Source organism: Rhinopithecus roxellana, chromosome 5 (assembly GCF_007565055.1).
Source record: "Rhinopithecus roxellana isolate Shanxi Qingling chromosome 5, ASM756505v1, whole genome shotgun sequence".
Taxonomy (NCBI): domain Eukaryota; kingdom Metazoa; phylum Chordata; class Mammalia; order Primates; family Cercopithecidae; genus Rhinopithecus; species Rhinopithecus roxellana.
In genome coordinates this window covers 149,380,798-149,405,224 of record NC_044553.1, presented here as the reverse complement: position 1 = coordinate 149,405,224, position 24,427 = coordinate 149,380,798, and the positions used below count along the sequence as shown (strand labels likewise).

The 24,427-nt window shown below is 37.7% G+C and overlaps 1 protein-coding gene across 4 annotated transcripts in view; it reads left to right on the top strand.

The window, feature by feature from the left end:
• The window catches only part of RPS6KA5 (ribosomal protein S6 kinase A5), a 201,529-nt gene that overhangs the window by 161,977 nt on the left and 15,125 nt on the right, over positions 1-24,427 (top strand). For all 4 annotated transcript variants that reach the window (XM_030929948.1, XM_030929950.1, XM_030929951.1 and 1 more), the window contains 7 exons: positions 4,633-4,783; positions 7,901-8,062; positions 10,209-10,334; positions 10,708-10,841; positions 11,525-11,618; positions 16,300-16,470; positions 20,217-20,408. In XM_030929948.1, the coding sequence (XP_030785808.1) occupies positions 4,633-4,783; positions 7,901-8,062; positions 10,209-10,334; positions 10,708-10,841; positions 11,525-11,618; positions 16,300-16,470; positions 20,217-20,408 (1,030 nt within the window). The remainder of the gene's footprint in view (positions 1-4,632; positions 4,784-7,900; positions 8,063-10,208; positions 10,335-10,707; positions 10,842-11,524; positions 11,619-16,299; positions 16,471-20,216; positions 20,409-24,427) is intronic.

Genomic DNA, 24,427 nt, shown 5'->3' with positions numbered 1-24,427 from the left:
AGATCATGAGGTCAGGAGATCGAGACCATCCTGGCTAACACAGTGAAACCCCGTCTCTACTAAAAATACAAACAATTAGCCGGGCGAGGTGGCGGGCGCCTGTAGTCCCAGCTACTTGAGAGGCTGAGGCAGGAGAATGGTGTGAACCCGGGAGGTGGAGCTTGCGGTGAGCCGAGATTGCGCCACTGCACTCCAACCTGGTCGACAGAGCCAAACTCTGTCTCAAAAAATAATAATTATTATAGTAATAAAATAAAAACAAAAAAAGAAGTGAGCATCGCCCATTGTTACTAAGACTGTTGTGCTTAAGTGTCAGTGATTTTTTTTTTGAGACAGGTCTTTGTTATATTTTAGTGAACATACAAAAAGACACATGTACAAAACTTCGTAGGTTTACTTTTTCTAAAACATTTTATTACAAAAGTTTTCAAACATTTGTTACAGTGCACACCTACACACTCACTACCTAGATTCTACCATGAATATTTTATCATCCTTGCTTATTACCTGTCTGCCTATTAACGTGTACCTCTCCCATCATAGGTTTAATTTTAATTTTGGTGTCTTTATCCTTTATTCTGTACATTGTGAAGCTAATCAGTTGTGATTTCCTTTTGCCACAGAGGTTTCCAGAAAGTTAATTCATGAGTAGGAAGAAATTTTATATTCATTTTTGTATTATTGGTGTGTGTATTTTAATTTTATTTCATTTAGTTTTTACATGCAGTTCCTCAATCCATGTGGAATCCATTTGGGTTGTAATATAAGGCAAGGGTCTTGCTTTTGTTTGTTTATTTCCTGTACAACTGGTTTCCCCAACATTTGTGGCCTTTTGCCATGTGATCTGGTCATTTTTTTTTTTTTTTAATCAAGTTTTTGACCAGGCACGGTGGCTCACGGGAGTCCGAGGCAGGCGGATCACCTGAGGTCAGGAGTTCAACCATCCTGGCCAATATGGTGAAACCCCATCTCTACTGAAAATACGAAAATTAGCCAGGTGTGGTGGTGGGTGCCTGGAATCCCAGCTACTTGGGAGGCTGAGGCAAGATAATTGCTTGAACCTGAGGTAGGAGAATTGCACCACTGCACTCCAGCCTGGTGACGGAGCAAGAGTCCATCTCAAAATAATAATAATAATAATAATAATTCAATATAATTTTCAAAATAATCTAAGCTTGGTTATTTTTCACAATGTGTCATCTATGTTCACTTGATTTGGCTATTTATTTTGTTAGCACCTCACTTTAACAATTTCATTTCATGGTACATTGTAATATGTGGCTAGGCAGTCACCCCTATTTTCTTTTTTAGAATTTTCTTACTTGTGCTATGTATTTTGTAAACAAATATTAAAGTCACCCATGTTCTAAGGCCTTGTTGCAAGTTTAGTTAATATTCACATTTCTTGCTTTTTTGAAAGGAGTCTTTCCGTATCTGTAAAAGAAGGATAAAAATAGAAGTCTTTTGATAGGATTATTATATGGATTAAATAACATACACATGAAATATTTAATATGGCTTATCAACTCAGAGCTTTTTCTGACTTTACAGAAGACTCTAAGATTTATTTGGGCTCTACCTAATTGTAATTCATTTCTGGAGTTTCCCAGATCCATTTTTAAGCAAGAAAAAGATAACTTTGGGATATTACCAATTCAGAAATCAAGCACATTGGAGGAGGAAAAGTGACAGCAACACCCAAGAAATGTCTCCCTACCCTTGTTGCAGGATCCTCTAGTATTGTTATGACTAAATGTCCCACAGAGTCCTCTACCCTCAACCCCACTTCTGCAATGCTCATTCTGCATAGCCAGCAGTGGTCTAAGGGATTGACGTTCACACTCACGTGTCACAATAGACTGGAATCTGGCACCAGTTTTATTTAGCTTTATATAAGGATGCAGGACAGGAAACAGTGTATCGACATTACAGCATCAAACACATCTTCATCAGGGACCTTCCCACCACCTATGTGTGGCTTCCCAGCCCACAGAAGACACACTCAACCACTGGTGATGAGAATAAGCGGGAGCTTATGGACCACGCCAGCATGGGAAGCTCAGCGCAGGAACTGTCCCTTATAACAGCCTGTGAGCATGACTTCCAGGGGCCTGCATGCCTGCTCATACGTCTCAGTCCAGATGCAGCTCACTTCCAGGAGGAGTTTTCACAGCACCTCACCCACCTGCCACGCCACAGTTATCTTAGCCCAGTACATTTCAAGGATATGTTATAAGAAATAGTTACATCTGGGATCACCATATCATGGAGAAAAGATGTAACCTGCTATAGGCCCTTTCTCCTCACCACGCCACTTCCAGTGTCTGGTTCTCTTCCTGTCACTGCTGTTTTCTAGCAGGAATAGGCTTTAGAACCTCCTCACATCACTGAGGAAAGCCCGTGGCACTCTGTTTACCAAGACAACAGGGAGCCTTAGTGATACTCCTTCCACGTTCCTTCTGTTTTCACAGGGTGGGGCAAGATACTCCTCGTCATCTGCTAGGGTCTCCTGCGGCTGCCTCTGGCCATACAATTTTCACTCAGCAAAAGGAGGGGTTTAGGCCATCACTGGTCATTCTCCAAGCTCCCTCATCAGCACTGTTTTCCGCTGACATTCTTTCAGATTTCTACTCAATTTCTCCCAATGTGGTCTCTGCCTCATCTGAATTTAAAATTCTAGCTCCCTGCATGTGGTCTCCTTGTGCTCTTCTTCCCAGACTTGGCATCTCAGCAGAGCCATTTCTGTTTTTGTGTGCTCCTCCTTTTGAGGATGAACCCACCATAGTGGATATTTCTCCTTTCTGTCTTCACAGGACTGACTGTTCTTTCCCCAGCGCCTGGTATTGAGTAGATTTCCAGTACACGTTGAAATGTTCTTAAGGTTTAAGAGGTAATAGATGGTGCAGACTCAGTTTGCTAAGATGGTATCAGCCAAAGTGCATATATTTCTACCCTGATTCAACAAAAGTAAATGTCACAATTTGCTTATCTCGACCCTGATCCTTTATGCAAAGATTTTTTCCTGCAAAAAGTATAGTAAAGGTAGAGAAAATGGGAAAAGCTGTTTATTTTTCCCCGAGAAACAGGATTCCCAGTTTCTCTCTCAGACATGCCTGTATCTGATCTGAGAAGAGGATTGTCTATTAATGCCGAAAACCCAGACAAGCAGTGAGCAATGGGAGAGTATTAAAGAATCAAAAAGCAGAGAGGGCGTTGCTTATTTCTTTCCTTTCTTTTCTTGTTTTACCAATATTTTCTTGGGTTCCCAGAATTAAGTGCTAGAGGTAGAATTAACTTTGAGATTAACAATGCTGCTGGAATCTTTTGTTAAAAATTACAGTTTCATTATCATTTCACTGATTCTCAGTGGCTACTTGATGAAGCATCTGGCCTATTTTCTATATGCTTGCCTTGGAATGAGGGAGTTTAACAGTAGCTCACATTGATTGAGCATTTGCTTTGTGCTAGGTACTATGTTAAGCACTCTACAGGTCTTATTTAAGCATCATAAATACCCATTTTACGTAGGCACTGATGTTATGCCCATTTTACAGGTGAGAAAACTGAGGTGCAACATTTAGTTATCTCAAGGTCACACAAGGTCAAGGCAGAGCCAGTGTTGGACTTAGTCTGACTCCAAATTCTATATTATAACTCACCAAATTCTGTATTATGTAATATAGAATTATAACTCCAAATTCTATATTATAACTCAGTATATAATGTATGCTGTCTCTTATACACTAATTATCTGTTTTTATTCCATAATGGTTATTCATATTTTAATGCACAATAGGGAATCTTTTTGCAAACCCAATTAATGGAGTAACTGTCTTCATATATATTGTGTTAAGGTTCTTAATTTCAGTCATTCCTTTCAGTATTTCTTACTGAATTACTGATCTGGATGTTAAGAGGGAGAAGGGTACACTTGGATTAGATTGATTTCTTCTGTAACCTTAGAATAAATTTCTCATCAAGAAACTTTATTACCATCTTACGTTTTTACTTTCCATAATAAATTGTGGACTTTACTCCATCTCTGAGCTCTACCTGCTTCATAGGGCTTGTCTGGCTGTCTTATAGCAGCGAACAATGAAGCAGATACTTTTACCCCATGAAAATCCCCAGCTCTGGTGCCCATTTCCAGATGTCAAGAGTTGAACCATCTCCAAGTGGGTCTGACCCCACTTGTCTCGGTGGACTTCCCTCTGCATTCCCAGTCACTTACCTGAATTTGTTAAGAGTGTTTTATGTTGTGAAGTCTCTAATCATAGAGTCTAGTCTATATATGGGAGGTCTAATCTAGCCTCAAGCTTTTCCTTTTTTCCCCCAGTGAAATATTTGGGATGGTAGCCTCCAACCAGGATTGACTTATACTGAAAAAATAAGCCAACATTTTTTGTTACTGCTCATTTGAGTTTCAGAAATTTGACTTCATGGTATCTCATTCTAAATATTTTTTCAACAGTATTGAGGTATTATTGATTCATGTTAAGTATTTATATCTCTCTTTCACTTGTGGTTCAGTTTCAAAGTGTATTTCACCATGTTGTTGTTGTTGTTTTTGTTTTGTTTTTGTTTTCTGGTCATCCTCTGGTTGTTTTAACAGCAAGTTTTGTCTGCTTACAGGAGAATATTAAAAAGTGAGCCTCCATATCCCCAAGAAATGAGTGCTTTAGCTAAAGACCTAATTCAGCGTCTTTTGATGAAAGATCCCAAGAAGAGATTGGGATGTGGTCCACGTGATGCAGATGAAATCAAAGAACATCTCTTCTTTCAGGTGAAATTATTGAATAGATAAATGGTTTCATACTCCTTGCCATTTTCAAGGTCGTTGGCATTCTTGTGAAATTAGTGAACACAATCCCCTTTGGATCATCTTCCACTGGCATTTTCACATACATTACACCTTTTTTTTGTTTGTTTGTTTATTTGAGACCGAGTCTCGCTCTGTCACCCAGGCTGGAGTGCAGTGATGCGATCTCGGCTCCCTGCAAGCTCTACCTCGCGGGTTCACACCGTTCTCCTGCCTCAGCCTCCGGAGTAGCTGGGACTACAGGCGCCCGCCACCACGCCCGGCTAATTTTTTTTGTATTTTCAATAGAGATGGGGTTTCACCGTATTAGCCAGGATGGTCTCAATCTCCTGACCTCGTGATCCACCCACCTCGGCCTTCCAAAGTGCTGGGGTTACAGGCGTGAGCCACCGTGCCTGGCCTTTTGTGTTTGTTTTTAATGATGGGGACCCTTTAGGTAAGGTCAAATTCTACTTGTATAAACATAAATGGTCTTTTTCTCCCTCAATGGAGCGGGAGTGGGGAGGATCATAATAGCATTCAATTTTCTACATACTCATTCATTAGAGTTTCTAGGGGGTGGTTTCCATTTATGATCTTGAGATCTAGCCATATGGACTAAGGAGACTTTTACTGTACTTTTTACTTCTGTTTCAGTTCATGAGCTATTACCGCCACTATATTTCACCTTTTAGATAGTGATTTCATCACTTCCTCTTTTCCCAGAAGTAATCTTTAAAAATTTTAGATTTACCTATTTACATATTCATGACACAAAGAGAGTTATTCATTTATTTCCTTTGTCCTGTGACAGTGCTTCTCTTATTCTGAAAAAGCCTAATGAGACCATTCTACCAAGAACCAACATATCTGCTCAGTTTAGTACAAAAAAAACCCAAAATATTAAACTTCTGGGAAAAAACATTTAAATTAACTGAGTTGGCTAGTTATTTCCAGCCTCAGTCGTCAAAATGGGGATGCTATGGCTTTGATTTCTAAAACTCTGGAGATACAACTTTTAAATAACTTCATCTTATCAGTAAGCCTGACCTAAATATTTATGGTCTAAAGGAACCATCTAGGTTTTATTTTTTATTCTGTAAATTAAACTTTTACATGATTATCACCAAAACAAATGAAAATAATATATCAAAATGAAGAAAATCTCTTTTGTCAGTTAAGCTTCATGTTGTTATTTATTGTTTTTTAAATATATAAAAACAAATATTGGTTAGAAATGAGAATTATCTCTGCACTTTTATGCTCAAAAAAAGGCATATTTTTCTTAGTCTGTCAGTATAATTATTTTTTTAAATACTGCACATCTTACAGAAGTTCAGTAACATAATGAGAAATATATTTAGAATAAAATAAACCTCTCATATGCATTTCATAGATTCACATGGCTTGGAAGGATTACTCTTTGAACAAACTTTCAAATATCTTGTTCAGAAGTTTATCTCAAAAGTTAACAGTAAAATTTAAGAAACAAGTCAAGCAAAGTACCCCCAACCATATTTTCCTAAGATCTTTTTCTCCATGGCTCCCTGTATTTGGGAATATTGCAGTTTGTCTTTCATATTAGAGAAATTTCTCTTTTCAGTAGCTTGGAATAGTAATTTTAGATTACTTGATTGCCTTGACGTTTTAAATGATAAGGACACTTTTGGAAAGACCAGAATTCTACTTGTAAAGGCCTAAATGGGCTTTTTCTCTGTAAATGGAGCGGAGGTGGAGAGGATCATAATAGCATTCCATTTTCTGCATATTAAACATTCTCCTGCTAACAACCTGTTTCTTTAAATTACACCTTTCCTCTAGAAGTTTCTTTTAATATATGTACAATAGCCAAGCACAAGTTATATGCTTGTAATGGAAAACATTACAGCTGCAGAGACAAAAAAACACTAACTAGAAAGTCAAGAGATGTGTTCAAATCCTGACTCTTCCATCAACTGTGTTTGAGTGAAAAGGTTATTTCTTATTTCTCAGCCTCAGTTTCACTGGATCAAATAAAGGAGATGAACTAAATGATCTCAATTCTATTTTAGCTGAGAAATTTGGAGATCTGTAATTTAATTATTTTGTTTCTATTGCATCTACAAGACAACATAATAAAAACATTTTATGGTAGTTGATTAAACTTACTGAATTTTATCAACCAAGAAGTGCACATTTTCATATTTTACTGTCACTGAAATCAGTATGCATGTTACAGTGGCCATCACCTTATATTCTTATGATTAATACTTTTTTCTTCTTAATGATACATAAAATAATTGTGTATCTTACTATCAGTAATGGCATCTTAGATTTGAAGAAATATGGTAGTAGGAGATCTGTAGGATTTAATTCAGTAAGTGTTACCTGAGATTGTTTTAAATGATAGAAGGAGCACAAAGAAACAGAGTAAAGGATTGGATTTCAGTAATATAACTCAGTAAGTGACCTAGAGGGAAAAGGGGCTTGCATTATTCTATGGGGGACATAAGAGGTAGTGTTTAAAATGCTTGAACACAGTTGAATAAGATAAGAGTGATCACATCCATATGATGGTGTCATTTGAACTTCTAGACATAGGCACATGCATGATTACTTATTTTCCAGTCTGTCTGGATGCCCAGGAGGAAAAGCAAGTGCAGGCGGAGAACTAAGTAACACTGCCTCTAGAAAATAGGAATGTTCCTTTAGAGCTAATATCCACATCTGTAGAGCATTTGGAAACCCTTTATTTCAGTTTTTTATTTTGTTTTGGATTTTTTGCTTGTTTTCTTTTTGGCTTAGCACCTTTCTGAAGAGGCTCAGGACAAAAGTATTTTTCTGTTATCTTTAAAGGTAAACTAGGGTGTCTTGGTGCCCCCCAGAGGACACTCTGAGATTCAACAGCGATAGTCTCATCTTTTGAGGCACAGCATTGGTTGGAGCTATAAACTGCTGTGATCTTGCTTGGAAAAAATATATTTTTTTATTATTGATGTAAAATATGTTCCCTTATTTTTATCCTCTCTCCCTACCAGTCAAAATCCTAATTTATCTTTGCTATTCTTAGAAAATACATTTTGACTGTTGATTTCTGCTTTGTACCAACTTTCTTTGTTTTAGAAAATAAATTGGGATGATTTAGCCGCCAAAAAAGTGCCTGCACCATTTAAGCCGGTCATTCGAGATGAATTAGATGTGAGTAACTTTGCAGAAGAGTTCACAGAAATGGATCCCACTTATTCTCCTGCAGCCCTGCCCCAGAGCTCTGAGAAGCTGTTTCAGGTAATTTCCCATCCTGTGCACGTGTACACTGGCCATATGTCCTTTGAAAGAAAAGATTAAATTTCCCATATTGAAGTAGTTTTGTTGGCACCGTAAAAATGGGATTCTTTAATATCTTCTAAATTATTAAGTGCAGAAATATTGCAGATTGTTAAACGAAGCTTATAGTTGGCTCAATAGCAGATATTGTTTATGTGATTATTTTTGATATAAGGGAAGTTTTAATTTTATACCTGAAATTTTATTTTTGTTCAGACTCTTTTATAGAAAATACAATAATCTTTTATTTTACCTCTATTCATATTAAAAAATTTTTTCTTTATATACACAGGGTCTCACTCTGATGACTGGAGTGCAGCAGTGCTGTCCTAGCTCACTGCAGCCTCAGACTCCTGGGCTCAAGCAATCCTCTCACCTTAACCTCTGGGATAGCTGAGACCACAGGTGCAAACCAGCACACCCAGCTAATTTTTCTATTTTTTGCAGAGATAGGGTCTTGCTATGTTGCCTAAGCTGGTCTTGAACTCCTGGCCTCAAGTGATCCTCCTGCCTTGGCCTCCCAAAGTGCTGGAATTACAGGCATAAGCTACCACATCCAGCCTTGGCCTCCTGAAGTGCTGGGATTACAGGCATGAGCCACCACGTCCAGCAAAAAAAAATTTTTTTTTTAAGAAACAAGGTCTTACTCTGTCACCCAGGCTGGAGTGCAGTGGTATGATCATAGCTCACTGCAGCCTTTAACTCCTTGGCTCAGGGGATCCTTTTGCCTCAGCCTCCTGAATAGCTGGGACCACAGGTACATGTCACCACACCCACCTAATTAAAAACTTTTTTTTTTAGAAACAGGGTCTTACTTTGTTGCCTAAGCTGGTCTTGAACTCTGGCCTCAAGTGATCCTCCTGCCTTGGCCTCCCACAATATTACCTTATTCATTACCTTCAGTAACTAATCTTAACTGCTAACTCTTAAAAAAGATTTAGATTTTTATTATATTTAGAAAAGGGCATTTGTCACACAAGATAAAATATTCTAACTATTAAATGGCATCAGAGCTTAGCTTCTTTGACCTCTATAAGTATACCTTTAGTATGGCTTAATCTGGCCATCCAGACTGTGTCTTTTCTTCTTTGCTTATCACTGTCTAGTATGTGACTGGACACTTATTGAACTTTTTTTTAAATGTTTGTTGATTAGTGAATGTTCTAACTTGAACGGATTAATCATCCATCTTTGTACCACTTGGCTGAGAGCATCATTCTGCCATTAGACTTTGTTCCTTTCCAAAACTCAATTTTAAATGTAATTATTCTGAAGATATTAATAAGAATCAAATATTTGCTAAATTAGAAACTAACTTTAATGAGACTTGCCATTTTTCCAGTTTGAAAAACAATAGCATTTAAATACCACTTTGTGGCCGGATCTGGTGGCTCAGGCCTTTAATCCCAGCACTTTTGGAGGCTGAGGTGGGTTGATCACTTGAGGTCAGGGGTTTGAGACCAGTTCGAGACATGGTGAAACCCTGTCAGACATGGTGGCATGTGCCTGTAATCCCAGCCACTTGGGAGGCTGAGGCAGGAGAATGGCTTGAACACAGGAGGCAGAAGTTGCAGTGAGCCAAGATTGCCTGTAATCCCAGCTACTTGGGAGGCTGAGGCAGGAGAATGGCTTGAACGCAGGAGGCAGAAGTTGCATTGAGCCAAGATCGCACCACTGCACTCCAGCCTGGGCAACAGGGCCAGACTCAGTCTCAAAAAAAAAAATAAAGACCACTTTGTTTAATACCTTGACTATATCCTTTTTTTGAGAAGTTAGTTATGTTTATAAACAAATTTTTATCAGCAAACCAGGAGAATTTCATCTATGAGTCTGATTTTGGGGGTGGAAAAGTGAAGAAGTCTTTTTCTACCTTTATTTTTGAATTGGTTTAGTTCTACCAGAAGATGGCATTATATCCTTCTGAACGGCATTTTTCAAATGATTTGAAATAACCTTGCATTTTAGATTGCAAATAGAATAAAATTAGACTCATCTCAACAAATATTTGAGTGTTTTTCTAAGAAAACAAAAGTCATTACAATCTAATCTGTGTTAAACTGGAAAACTGCAAGTTGTTTTTCCTTATCTTTCTTTGTCTTGTTTTTAGGGCTATTCCTTTGTTGCTCCTTCCATCCTATTCAAGCGTAATGCAGCTGTCATAGACCCTCTTCAGTTTCACATGGGAGTTGAACGTCCTGGAGTGACAAATGTTGCCAGGAGTGCAATGATGAAGGTATATAGATGTGGTAACTTATATGACATATTTGTAGGTTTCGTGAGTGTTTAAATACCAACTCTAATTAATGTTCTTAAGTCTAGTAATTCAACTAAAGTGCAATTTTAACAGTGTGATACAGCACTATTTTCCCTAGGATATTAACGTCAAGTTGAATGAGCTTCTTTTTACAATTATAGAGAATTATGTATCTTAAATAATTGTGTAGATAAAAATAGAAATTACCTATAAAGTAAGATGAATTTTAGATTATAAATGTATTCTATTCCCGTTTATTAATATTAATAATTTTATTTTACTCTACAATTTTATTGATCCCTTGTGTATTACTGACATTTTCTGAAGTTAAATGATGTTGATTTCTTAACAGGACTCTCCATTCTATCAACACTATGACCTAGATTTGAAGGACAAACCACTGGGAGAAGGTAGTTTTTCCATTTGTCGGAAGTGCGTGCATAAAAAAAGTAACCAAGCTTTTGCAGTCAAAATAATCAGTAAAAGGTATGATCATTTATAATATATTATTGTTTCTTATGTATTCATGAATTCTGTAAATTAAGAGATATTTATTTAAAATGAAACCAGTATTATATTGTAAGGCTTTTTTACCCATAGGTTTAACCACTTGGCTCATCAGTTGGTCCATTATACTTTTAGCTCTAATTGATATTTGCTGATAAAGTAATCCATTTTAGACATACATCATAGTCTTATTTACTTTTGAGTTTATCTAGAGAAAACGTCTTTGTGACAGTGACATATTTAATTAGCCTCACTTAGTGATTTTGGCAGCTGGTACCATTTCTACTAGTTGTGTATTTGAAATATTTTTCTCTAAAATTATTTAGCAAGCTACTGATAGCTTTGAGAACCATCTAGTTGTTTTGGTAACTGATGATTATTGTTAAGATTGCATATTCTTATTACTAAATTGTCAGGCAAGTAGAGCATTCATTTCCTCATATGATTTGTACTTTTCTGACTCAGAAATAATAATTTTCTCCAGAATATTACTTTTTCTGGTGTGTGGTATAATTCATTACTTTCATGGAAACTTCATTACGGTATATGGTAGCATGTATATTCTGAATGCACTGTAAATAAAACTAAATTAGTCTTGGGGCAGTACTGATGTAAAAGCTTTCTTGAAGAGACATGTGGGCGCTAAGTGTCTCATCTTGCAGGATGGAAGCCAATACTCAGAAGGAAATAACAGCTCTGAAACTCTGTGAAGGACACCCCAATATTGTGAAGTTGCATGAAGTTTTTCATGATCAGGTATCCTACTTTTTTTTTTTTTCCTATGTGTACTAATTCACTTATAAGGTTGTACTTTTCACCAGTTTTATTGGTGCTACTGGGTCAGAGTCAGGGATATGGAACATCACCCAACCACCAGAAAGGGCAGAGAAACCACCCTCCCAAACCCTCCCCAGCCCCACACTGTTTCCCAACCCCAAATCAGGTTATCCCTTCACTTCTCATGCTTTTCTCACTCAGCAGTTACCACCTATGACAGGAAGATGGAGGGACAGGAGCTCAGTGGTGCAGTCACTAGCTACAGTGTGCTTGTTGCCAATGCTGCTGCTACCCACCATCACTTAATCCTGGAATACTTCTCTGGACTCAGGAATTGTGAGCCTCCAACTTCCCTTTCACTTATAGAAGAGAACTGAGAGAGTCTGGAGCCTAATTAATGCAAGCTAAAGGACAAATAGGAAGCAGAAAGCAAAGATACTCCTTTTATCTTCTAGCTCCAAGTGGTAAATTCTGCTCAGAACCCTGGCCAGATCATGCTGCCCCCTCTTCTGCTCTCAGTCCTGCTTTGCAACAGGAACTATGGGAGGACACCAGTGTGTTCAGTTCGTGTCTGCTAACCTCACACGTGACAGAAATTGCTCCATTACACTATTCTCTGCCCCCGAGACCAGGTGGGGTGATGCAGTCCTACTTAAGACAACTTGGAGGCACAAGAGAACGAACCAATCCTGCATGTGCTTTGCCCTAATTTTACCAATGAAGAAACTGAGATTTGGAATGGTCATAAAACTTGTCCAAGGTCACATAGCACGTCGATGGCCAATCTAATAAGGAGAACCTGTACTCCAGTTCTGGGCTCTCTTTGTTGTGCTTTCATAATATCTGTGACCTAGGATCAATGGGGGCCAGTTCTCTACCACATTGAAATATCCTTGAGTGCTACTGCCAGGAATGATACATCATGGTGAGACCAGGCAGCAGCAGCAGTAGCACCATAGCCACAATAGCTGCTCCATTTATCATCACATATCTTGTGTGGTCTAGGTCCTGTACCAGGCACTCTGCATGTATTATCTTATTCAGTCCTTACCATAGGTCCATGAGGTGAGAAAATGGACACTCACAGAAGTTAAGTAACAGGTCTCACAGTTGGTAAGTGTGGTAAGGCCAGGATCTGAATCCACACAGTCCAACTTCAGAGCCCAACAAGCTTTTACTTATTTTGCACTACTGCCTTAGGGAAGACAGAATCACATCTGGCAGTAAGCATCCCAAAATGGCATCATCCTCTACTCACTCTTTGGTTCTTATAGTCAGAAAAGAAATGCCACTGAAGCAAGGACTCGGGGAACCACTGTCCCTGATCCTCGACCTCCTCTTGCCTCATCAAGCCACTCAACACAAGAGGAGGTAATGAGTCCCCTGGCCACGAATGTGCTTAAGAAGAGGCTCACTAGACAGTCACCTGTTGAAGATGACATAGAGGAAATTGACGTCATTCAAGGAATCAATGGGTGATCTTAGATGCTCTCCTCCGGGTTAGCAACTGTGCCCCTAACTACATCCCAGACAAGATATTTGATCTCTGACCTTCAGACTAACGTCAGGTCCCACGAACAACATTTCTAATTTATTATTTATATCACAAATTAAGTAGATGTTTTGCTATTTATATATTCAGGAGTTACTAAAATATAAATTGTCACATGATGCAATCCTATACAAACTAGTATAAATACATTATCAATCTAATATGCAGTTGTAGTGTATCTTGGGTTTTCTCATAATGGTGGCACGGTTGCCTAGATCATCCCTGTATCCAGTCTTTTCTTCAACTAATGGGTGAAACTGGTTATAGTGGGTCTTCATCCTTTGTGCAGTAGTGTAGTTCATTTTATGTGCCATGATATGCATTTCACATACTCTGTGAGTTTGCTATTGCTGCTGCAACAAATCACCACAAACTTAAAACAATGCAAATTTGTTATCCTGCAGTCTGGAGGTCAGAAGTCCAAAATCAGGCCCATTAGCTTAAAGTCAAGCTGTCACCAGGGCTGGTTCCCTCTTGAGCAGAACCAGGTGCACAGCAGGAGGTGAGCGGCAGGTGAGCCAGCATTACCACCTGAGCTCCACCTTTTGACAGATCAGCGACAGCGTTAGATTCTCACTGGAGCACAAACCCTATTGGGAACTGCGCATGGCGAGGGATCTGAGTTGTAGCACTCCTTATGAGAATCTAATGCCTGTCCCACCCCACTACTGCCTCGCCTCGTCCGTGGAAAAATTGCCTTCCATGAAACCACTTCCTGGTGCCAAAAAAGTTGCGGACCTGGCTCACGCCTGTAATTCCAGCACTTTGGGAAGGCGAGGCAGGTGGATCACTGGAGGTCAGGAGTTTGAGACCAGTCTGGCCAATATGGTGAGACCCTATCTCTACCAAAAAATACAAAAAATTAATCAGGCGTGGTGTTGTGCACCTGTAGTCCTAGCTACTCTGGAGGCTGAGGTGGGATAATCCGTTGAACCTGGGAGGCAGAGGTTGCAGTGAGCCAAGACTGCACCACGCACTCCAGCCTGGGTGATAGAGTGAGACCCTGTCTCAGAAAAATAAGAAAAAAAGAGAAAAAAATGTTGGGGACCACTGCTCTGGAGGCTCTAAGGGACAACCCATTTACTTGCCTTTTGTAGCTTCTAGACACCCCCCAACATTTCCTTGACTGTGAGCCTTCCATGCATCACTCTAAGATCTTGCCTCCAGGGTCTCATCTTATACTGCTAACTCTGATGAATAATTCAGGATAATCTTGCATCTCAAGATCCTTAATTTACTAATCACATCTCAAAAGGCCCTTTTGCCATCCTTCTAAGGTAACAACCACAGGTTCTGTACATTAGGACATGAACATCTTTGGAGGGCCATCATTGAAGCTCTACCACACATACATTTTCTCATTGTTATCTGTATTTTATTGATAAAGATACTAGAATTAATAAGATAAAGTAGCATCCCAAGATCATGAATAAATAACAGAATTGACCTTCAAATCCAGGTTGAACTCTCAATCTATTCTTACACCACTACAAGTATTGCCTTACATCTTTTTTAAAGCTCACCAGTCTATATTTGTAGCAGACCTGCAAGCTTGACTTTATCTGATGTAGAAACTCAGTTTGATGTCTAGTAGGCTGGGAGCAATTTTCTTTTTAGAAGGGTCGTTCACTCTACAATTTGTCTAATGTGTTCAGGATAATGTACTTACAATTATCTTTTTTATGAATCAGTTTATTCTAAGTTTTGCTAATACAGAAAGAAGCATTTTGTTTGTGAAGTGATGTTGGCCTTATAATGCATGGCACCTGAATTCAGTATATTGCCATGATATCTTTTTCTAAACCATTTGTGTTCATTTGAGAGCTGATTAAGTCCTTTCCTTTTTTTCTTTTTTGAGATAGGGTCTCACTCTGTCACCCAGGCTGGAGTGCAGTGGTGCAATGATGGCTCCCTGCAACCTTGACCTTCTGAGCTCAAGTGATTCTCCCACCTCAGCCTCCTGAGTAGCTGGGACTATAGGTGTGCACCACCATGTCTGGCTAATTTTTGTTGTTATTTTTTGTAGAGATGAGGTCTCACTATGTTGCCCAGGCTGGTCTTGAGCTCCTGGGTTCAAGCAGTCCTGGCCTCCAAAAGTGCTGGGATTGTACAGCCCTTTGCTTTTTGATAGTTCCTTTAGAAATTATGCATTCTGACAGAAAAGGGCCAGGGATGGGGAAGAAAAAGCATGGTAAACATATAATTCACAAAGTAAGTATTAAGATAATACTATTGGGATTAAAGCAAAAACCCATAGTGAGTTATAGGTATTTGTAATGAATATTAACAGGAACCCTGAAACTAATCTGTTGAGTCCTAACAGGAGGTTCAAAATGACAATATCAAAGAATACCTTTTTAAACTTTGACGTTGTAATTTATTTGTAGAGACGGAGTCTCACTGTGTTGACCAAGCTGGTATTGAACTCCTGACCTCAAGCAATCCTCCCACCTCAGCCTCCCAAAGTGCTGGGATTACAGGTGTGAGTCACTGAGCCCGGCCTCAATACCTTTTTTAAAAGATTAATTTGTCATTGAATGGGTGTGCCAGGCTTCACGTGGGCAGTTGCCCATTCTACTCAGTCAGTATTCAGATTCTATATTATTTAAAGCAAATGACTTCACATTATTGTCACATTATTGTCAGCAGTTTAAAAAGAAAGATGTGTGAATTTGATAGGGAGGGTTGGAATGGAATTCAAATGAAAGAATTAGCTGGGTGCAGTTGCACTCCGATAGTCCCAGCTCATTGGGAGGCCTGAGATGAGAGAATCTCTTGAGCTCAGGAATTCAAGGGCAGATTTCTTTTTAGAGACTTCATCTCTTAAAACAAAACACTGCAAATGAAAGAATTCATCACAGAAGGGAAAAAGGATATACAGTATAAAGATTTCACTGCAGTACTTGAAATTTTCCATTACCAAAATAGAATTATAAAACAGCTACATTATCTTTCAGCTCTTTCCTCTAAGATACGAGGATTGCCACTGATTATTTTAACAAGGGATTATTTAAACGTGTTGGTGGTAGATAGTCAATAAATGTTTTATATGTTAATAGACTTCTGTGCTTCAGAAAGGCCCTCCACATTATTCTTTTTCTTTTCTAGCTTCACACATTTCTGGTGATGGAACTTCTGAATGGGGGAGAACTGTTTGAACGCATTAAGAGAAAGAAGCACTTCAGTGAGACGGAAGCCAGCTATATCATGAGGAAGCTTGTTTCAGCTGTAAGCCACATGCATGATGTTGGAGTGGTGCACAGAGATTTGAAACCTGAGGTACAAAATCACTTGATCTCTTATGTAATTCAATCTAGCATCATTATTAAAGATCTCCCAAACATGTGGGAAGTTTCTGGGGAGGTTTCCTTATTTTTTTACTTTTCAAAGCTGTAAAACAGATAATTGAAAATATGTTTCTTGGATATTTTTTTCTTTTATATTTCAGTCTAAAATAAATTTGTCTTTGTTTATTTTTTGCCAGCGGATCATCTTGAGGTTATATTTGTAAGTGAGAGAGCCTTTTATGGAAAAAATACTTTATGCAACAGTTGTGGACTAAAAATAGCAATGGAAATTTTTATAACAGAAAATAATATCTCTTACATATAATTTTAGAGGGTTTTTTCCCAAATGATGTATTTTGAAAACTTATTTTTTACATTTGTAATCAAATTGGTTAGCTCATGAATAAAAATGTATATAATTATATTCTAAATACTTAAAGATTGTCTTTGTTTAATTAGTTATGCCATCTTTGTGCTTTTCTATGATCGTGCTATAATATTTATAGAACTATATGTAGCAATGCAAAACTAACAGCTATTTATATATCTCCTCTTATGAAAGGCTAATAAAGAACATTCTCTTAGAATGATCCCTTTTTAGTATCAAAACTATGAAAATTCCCTTTTAGAAAATCAACAAAATAATGAAAATTGAAAAACAAAAATCAATACTGTATAAAAAGATAATGATGACTCATCCTTTACCATATACAATATTATACATATTCTCTCCAAAATAGAACTTTAGTTATCATGTGATTATAATACATTCTCGAGTATATATAAAATATTAACTTATTTGATGTTCCTTTTGTGATTAAGCCACAAATGAATATTTCTCTAAAAGCACTGTTTCTGCCTTTTACTGAAGTATCTTGAATTATTAGAAAAAGAGTATGTTTTCAAGTGGAATTCTTTTCTTCTCTACTTCACATGGAAAAGAAAATTTTTAATGGAATTCTGTGCATTAAAATATATTTGGTTTATTCCTTTCATGTATTTAAACTTCTGTCTATGTATTTTCTATTACCATTATTCACACTACTAGTAATTAATCAAAAGTAAATTCTGTTTTATTAACTTGCAACTATGATAGGTCTCCCCTGCTTCCTTCATCATAGTTCTCACTCTCCTACATAACACCCACTGAAAATATGGTGCTCTGTACATTGGAGATTAGCTGTCTATTTTTAAATGTGAAAGCACACCACTTAAATGTTTTCTTGATAGACAAGGAACAAGCATGTAGTTTTTTTTAATTGAAAAGATCTGTTCCATGACTGTATAGAATTCATTTTCACATGTTTTATTCTTTGATAACTGGCCATCTGTCACCTCATGAGTCTCAAATGAGGCAACTGTCCTCTCTTGCAGAATTTAGATTTGCATTCCTCCTTTCCTGATAAAAAGATACTTATGTAGCTTAATTCTTCTTATTTATTATAAGGCTTTTCTTTGAAATACTCACTTGAAATGGGGCAGAACTGTCAGATTATTTAGGACATTCTACTACAATTATAGTTCTAAATCAAACTAGATTTTGGAGAAATGAAAATATACCTTTGAACTAACATTTTCATAATAAAATGTATTTCACTTTGACTTTTAAATGGCAGTATATATTATTTCTAAACTAAAAGTTTAGTATTTTTCCCATGTGGCACTTTAAGGTCTGATTATCTTTCTTTTGGTAGGAAGCTATGTGGATTCATTTTCTGCATAGGCAGAATCGTAAGTCTAGGTAAGAGTCAGATAAATTTAGAGGCTGGCTGACATTCTTAGTAAGCTGCTTTGTATTTTTCAAACTTGTCCCATACTCTTCTGAGATTAAGAAAAGTTGCATACATCAAATTTCAGGCAGAACTTGAGATGGGGATAAAAGGGGATTGAATGGTTACTTCCCACCATTGCTGACTAGGCACACCCTCTTCCATGTAGAACTGTCTGTAACTTTGAGCTTTGAGAGAAGAGGTAGGCAAGTGAGCAGTGTTCCTCAATTTTACATATTCAGGATAGGAGGAATGGATTCAAGTCACCAAATTAAAGTGATTGCCACGTCCTCTCACTTCTTCCGCTTTAAGAACTGAAATTGGCTGAGTGCGGTGGCTCATGCCTGTAATCCCAGCACTTTGGGAGGCTGAGGCAGGCGGATCACTTGAGGACAGGAGTTTGAGACTAGTCTGGACAACATGGCAAAACCCCATCTCTATTAAAAATACAAAAAAATTATTAGCCAGGCATGGTGGCGGGAGCCTGTAATCCCAGGTACCTGGGAGTCTGAGGCACCAGAATCACCTGAATCCAGGAGGTGAAGGTTGCAGTGAGCCGAGATTGCACCACTGCACGCAGACAGAGCAAGACTGTCTGTCTCAAAAAAAAACAACTAAAATCAGGGAAGCCCTTTTCCAGTCTTAATATAGAATAAACATAGTTATTTCCAAAGACTTAGCAGGGTCAATGAAGACGAGGCCAGCTGTGGTTCATTCAGTTTTTCTGTGTGGACAGTGCCTTGCAACTGCAAAGGGGCTCAGGTGTTACTTGCTGAAAGACTTCTCCCAAGCACACATCCATCAACCCCAGCTGTGACTTCAGTGTCACAAATTCATGATTAAACACTGTATGCTAGAAAATTTAAGACAATTTTTAGTTAATTTTTTTGTTTTTCTTTCCACCCACTTTATTCATTTTCAGATGGAAGACTTAGGAGATTTTTTTTCTTTGCATCAGTGATACCTTCTATAATGTGTTTTATTTCATCTAGAATAGCATTAACAAAGCAAATGATGTTCCAGAGCTGGGAATAATTTAATGACTATGAAGGTATAGTGGATTTTGTTAGGATGCCTAAAGACGATATAATCAGATTTCACTTACTTTCAGTACTAGCTTAATGTACTTATTAAAATAATTTGTGCATCGGTAAGTATTTATTAATCATGTGATAAATACAAAAGTAGTACTACAGAGTCTTAGTGATCAAGAAGCCTTGGTGGATGAATGATTCAAAATAATAATGTTTTCTGAATATTTGAGGGATAATATCCCTAAGTATCAAAATATGTTTAAGTATTAGCTGTTGGAGAAAATATTTCTGAAATGTAATGGATATCTCCACCATGTCTTCTTCAGTAGGCAATACTAGATACTATATAGCTATTTTATTTATGACTTTGTTCAATGAACACATATTTACCAAAGCACCTACTCTATGTCTGTGCCAGGCCCTGGGGTAGGGTCAAAAATAAGGTAGACACATAGTCCCTGTCCTTATGGAACTATGACATAATGGGGATGAAGACATTAAACTAACAATACAGAGGTGGTAAGTCCCAGAAAGGAAAAGTAAATAGGGTTAGGAAAAAATATTAAAAGTTTTCACTTCAGTTTGGTAGGATGGTTAGGAAGATATCTCTAAATGAGGAGTAGATGAGGGGAGGTAGGTTGGTGGAGGAAGCAGAAGACAAACACGAGCAGAGGGAAAAGCTTAGACAAAGGGTCTGACATCAGAAGAGGCATGGTGCAGTTGAAAAATGTTTCACATGACATGGTAAAATTGAAATAATACCAAAAAGCATCAAGCAGAGAGCAGTAGTGCACTGATGTCCTGCCCTCGAGCCTCCCCATGAGACCTCTCTGCACATGAATCAACTATCAATATACAAAGTATTACATAAATAGGACCAGAAAATCCCAAGACATGTCTAGTGAGAAACTTATGTAAGCATTGATATCTTGCAGAATTTATTGTTCACCGATGAAAATGACAATTTGGAAATTAAAATAATTGATTTTGGGTTTGCACGGCTAAAGCCACCGGATAATCAGCCCCTGAAGACTCCATGCTTCACCCTTCATTATGCAGCCCCAGAGCTCTTGAATCAGAACGGCTACGATGAGTCCTGTGACCTGTGGAGCTTGGGCGTCATTTTGGTGAGTCCTTTTCAATACAGTCATTAAACCTGCTCATTTCTTCGGTGTCCTCTGTCCTTATGTCGCTCTTCACTGTTTCCTTACATTCATGAAATAATTGGCAAAGTGGTTTCTTTTCTGTATTTCTGTACAGCCAATTAGAGGCCTGATCGAATAGTATTTCCCTGTCTTAAAACTTATATTAGAGAAAATGTAGAAATTTATATGTTGGTTTATTTTGAAATATTTAAGTTAGCAGTGTTTTATATCAATGAGAGTTAAAGGAACTATAGTATATGTGTTTAAAGACACATATTGGACATAATGTGAAAATAGCAAAGTGATTCATAAATAGAAAAACATTTTTAAAAAACTATTCTGTGAAGTTTCAGACTAAAATGTAGTTAAAGAATACCATTTAGGCTAAATTAACAAATAAATAGATAAAATTAGAAGTATTTCTACTGCATAACTTAAAGTAATGTGAGCATGCTTTTCACAAAATGTCCTTGGCTGCTGTGATTAGAAACAGAACATTAAACTAGAAAAATCTTGTGGTTTTTTCTCCAAATATCATTACTTTTTCTGCATATAATTTGTAATGCTTGATCTTGGGAAATTTTCAGACAGCACAGAAAGAAGGAACAAGGTGAAAATTACTCATAATCTTCTCATTGAGAGATGATATACCTCAAGCTCTCTCTCTCCCTTCAGCCCCTCCTCCCCTGTAGATATGTAGGCTTTACATCCTTCCACATGTTTTCTATACATACTTGAATTTTTTAACAAATAAGATTATATTATACCTGTATTTTGAGTCTCTGAAACTTATTTAACCATTTATTTACTAATAAGCAGTTAGCATTTTTTTCATTTTTTCACTAATTATAAGCTACACAAATGAATATTTTTTTATATATGTGTTTGTGTTTTTCTCACCATTTCCTTAGAATAGATTCCCAGAAGAAGGGTGTACACAACTTTCCTCTAACAAGTGTGCCTAGATTTCCTTCTAAAACGTTTAACAGATTATGTTCTCATCAGCTGTATGGGAGTACATTGGCTATCAATTTTCATCTGAAATGATATCCCATTGTGATTTTGTTGTTGTTGTTGTTGGAGGCAAAGTCTTGCTCTGTCTCCCAGGCTGGAGTGCAGCAGCATGATCTTGGCTCACTGCAACCTCCGCCTCCCGGATTCAAGTGATTCTCCTGCCTCAGCCTCCCGCGTAGCTGGGATTACAAGTGCGCACGACCACGCCTGGCTAATTTTTGTATTTTTAGTAGAGACGAGGTTTCACCATGTTGGTCTCAAACTCCTGACCTCAGGTGATGCTCCTACCTTGGCCTCCCAGAGTGCTGGGATTACAGGCGTGAGCCACTGTGCCCGACCTCTTTTATGAATTGCTCTTTACGAGCTTTGCCCATTTTCCTATGAGGAGATTTTTCTTACTGCATTTTAAAGCTCTATTAAATTCTTTCATTCTTTGACATTAATATAGGAAATGTGTTTTCTGGTATGTCACTTGTTTTAAAAATTTGTTTATGGTAATATGGGATTTTGATTTTGTTTTTAGAAGGATTTAAACAGAGAAGATTCTTAAATGTCTGTGTAGTAAGATATGTCAGCCTTTTTCTTTATGATATCTGGCTTTGATGTCAGATTGTCACTCCACTCCTATGCCCAACCCAAGTTTATAAAAATATTGTCCTACATTTTTCTCTAGAATTATTTTATGTTTATACTTAAATCTGGGATTTATTTTGGTGTCAGTTGTTTTCCCCCAATGAGTAGTCACTTGTCCCTGCAGAATGGTTCTTTTATTTTTAAGTTTTATATAGTTTTTATCTCATTGGTTTTCAGTCATCATTTATAATTTTCAAACCAAACTTACATATTTGTGAATAACATTTTAAACAAAAATAAACTGACTTGTAGATCTGAGTTTCATTGAAGGACTTAAATTGAAGACATTTTTATTAGTAGCATGTCTTAAAGATTAATCTAAATAAAAAAGAGACTTTCATTTTTAGTAATAGTAATTTCTTTTCTCTTGCAAAAGGCCAATTACATCCATCAAGCTCTTTAAGGTTTTAAAAGGCAGTCTTTTTTTTTTTTTTTTTTTGAGTCTCACTCTCGCCCAGGCTGGAGTGCAGTGGTGCGATCTCGGCTCACTGCAAGTTCCGCCTCCCAGGTTCACGCCATTCTCCTGCCTCAGCCTCCCAAGTAGCTGGGACTACAGGCGCCCACCACTACGCCCGGCTAATTTTTTGTATTTTTAGTAGAGATGGGGTTTCACCGTGTTAGCCAGGATGGTCCCAATCTCCTGACCTCATGATCCGCCCGCCTCGGCCTCCCAAAGTGCTGAGATTACAGGCGTGAGCCACCGTACCCGGCCTAAAAGGCAGTCTTAAACATGAAGCAAGGTGTTTTGGAGCCTCTGAATTCCTTAACTATAGAAATAACTTGGTGTAATGACATGGATGGAAGCCGTGCTTCTCTCTAAATCTAATTGTCAAATGATATCACAGGATAATTACAATATCTAGTCTGTGGGAAGTTCTACTGAACAAACAACCCAGTTTCTTTAACAAATAAATGGTAAGAAAAGATAAACTGAGAACTTACAGGTGAAAAGGCACATAAGAAACAATATTTGCATCTTACCGAAATCCTGATTCAAGCACTTTCTAATTTAGATTCTGGTTTGTTTTTATTTTTTTTTTTTTTTCTTTGCGATAGTCTCCCTCTGTCGCCCAGGCTGGAGTGCAGTGGCACCATCATAGCTCACTGCAGGCTCAAGTGATCCTCCTACCTCAGCCTCCTGAGTAGCAGGGACCACAGGCACATGTCACCTTACCCCAGCTAATTTTTTTTTTTTAATAGAAACAAAGTCTTGCTTTGTTGCCCAGTCTGGTCTCAAATTCCTAGCTTCAAGTGATCGTCCCGCCTCAGCCTCTCAAAATGCTGGGATTACAGGCATGAGCCACAGTGCCTAGCTTAATTTAAATTCTATTTATTAAATTCAAATTAAGTGTAATTCATATAAATCTAATTTATATACTGTATATCACCACAGCTAGGGAAATTTGAATATTGATTAGATGTTGAATAATACAAAGGAATTACTACTAATTTTTTTTAGATGTGATACTGGTATTGTGGTTGTAGTTTTAAAAGTGCTTGCGTTTTATGGTCAGACACCGTCTGTAATCCCAGCACTTTGGGAGGCCAAGGTAGGAAGATTGTTTAAGCCTAGGAGCTCAAGACCAGCCAGGGCAACACAGTGGTACCCAGTCTGTAAAAGAGAAAAAAAATTTTTTTAATTAGCTGGGCATGGTGGCTCACGCCAGTAGTACCAGCTACTTGGGAGGCTGAGGTGAGAGGATCACTTGAGCCCAGAGGTTGAGACTGCAGTGAGCTGTGATCATGCTACCACACTCCACACTGGGTGACAGAGCAAGACCCTGTCTCCAAAAAATAAAAGTCCTTGCTTTTTAGAGGTACGTGATAAAATACTTAACAGATAAAAATGAACAAAAATAATATCTTCATTAAACTATCAGAAAAAAAGAGTGTTTTGCTAACTTTTCCATATAAATGAATGCATATCTAGATACAAAGGCTGACTTATCCCATAAGAAGCACAAAATTTGTTTGAAGTCTCCTGATTTGTTTTAGAAATAAATGGAAATTTTATATTTTACATCTAATAAACATGTATGTGGATATTTTAAAATGAAAACAAGTTATATTGTCCTCATTGAATAAAATAAATACTCCAGGAGTATACATCATGTAGTATTATGAGGTTTTGATTACAACCCATTATACCTGATGGATATACAATCCCTGTCTGAAATGTATAGGACTTTAATAAAAATAGAGTTTACATGGTAATATTAATCTGCTTAGGTTGCTGTAACAGAATACCACAAACTAGGCAGCTTAAACAACAGAAATTTATTTTCTCACAGTTCTTGATGCTGGGTAGTCTTAAGATCCAGGTGCCAGCAGGATTGGTGTCTGGTGAGGGCCCT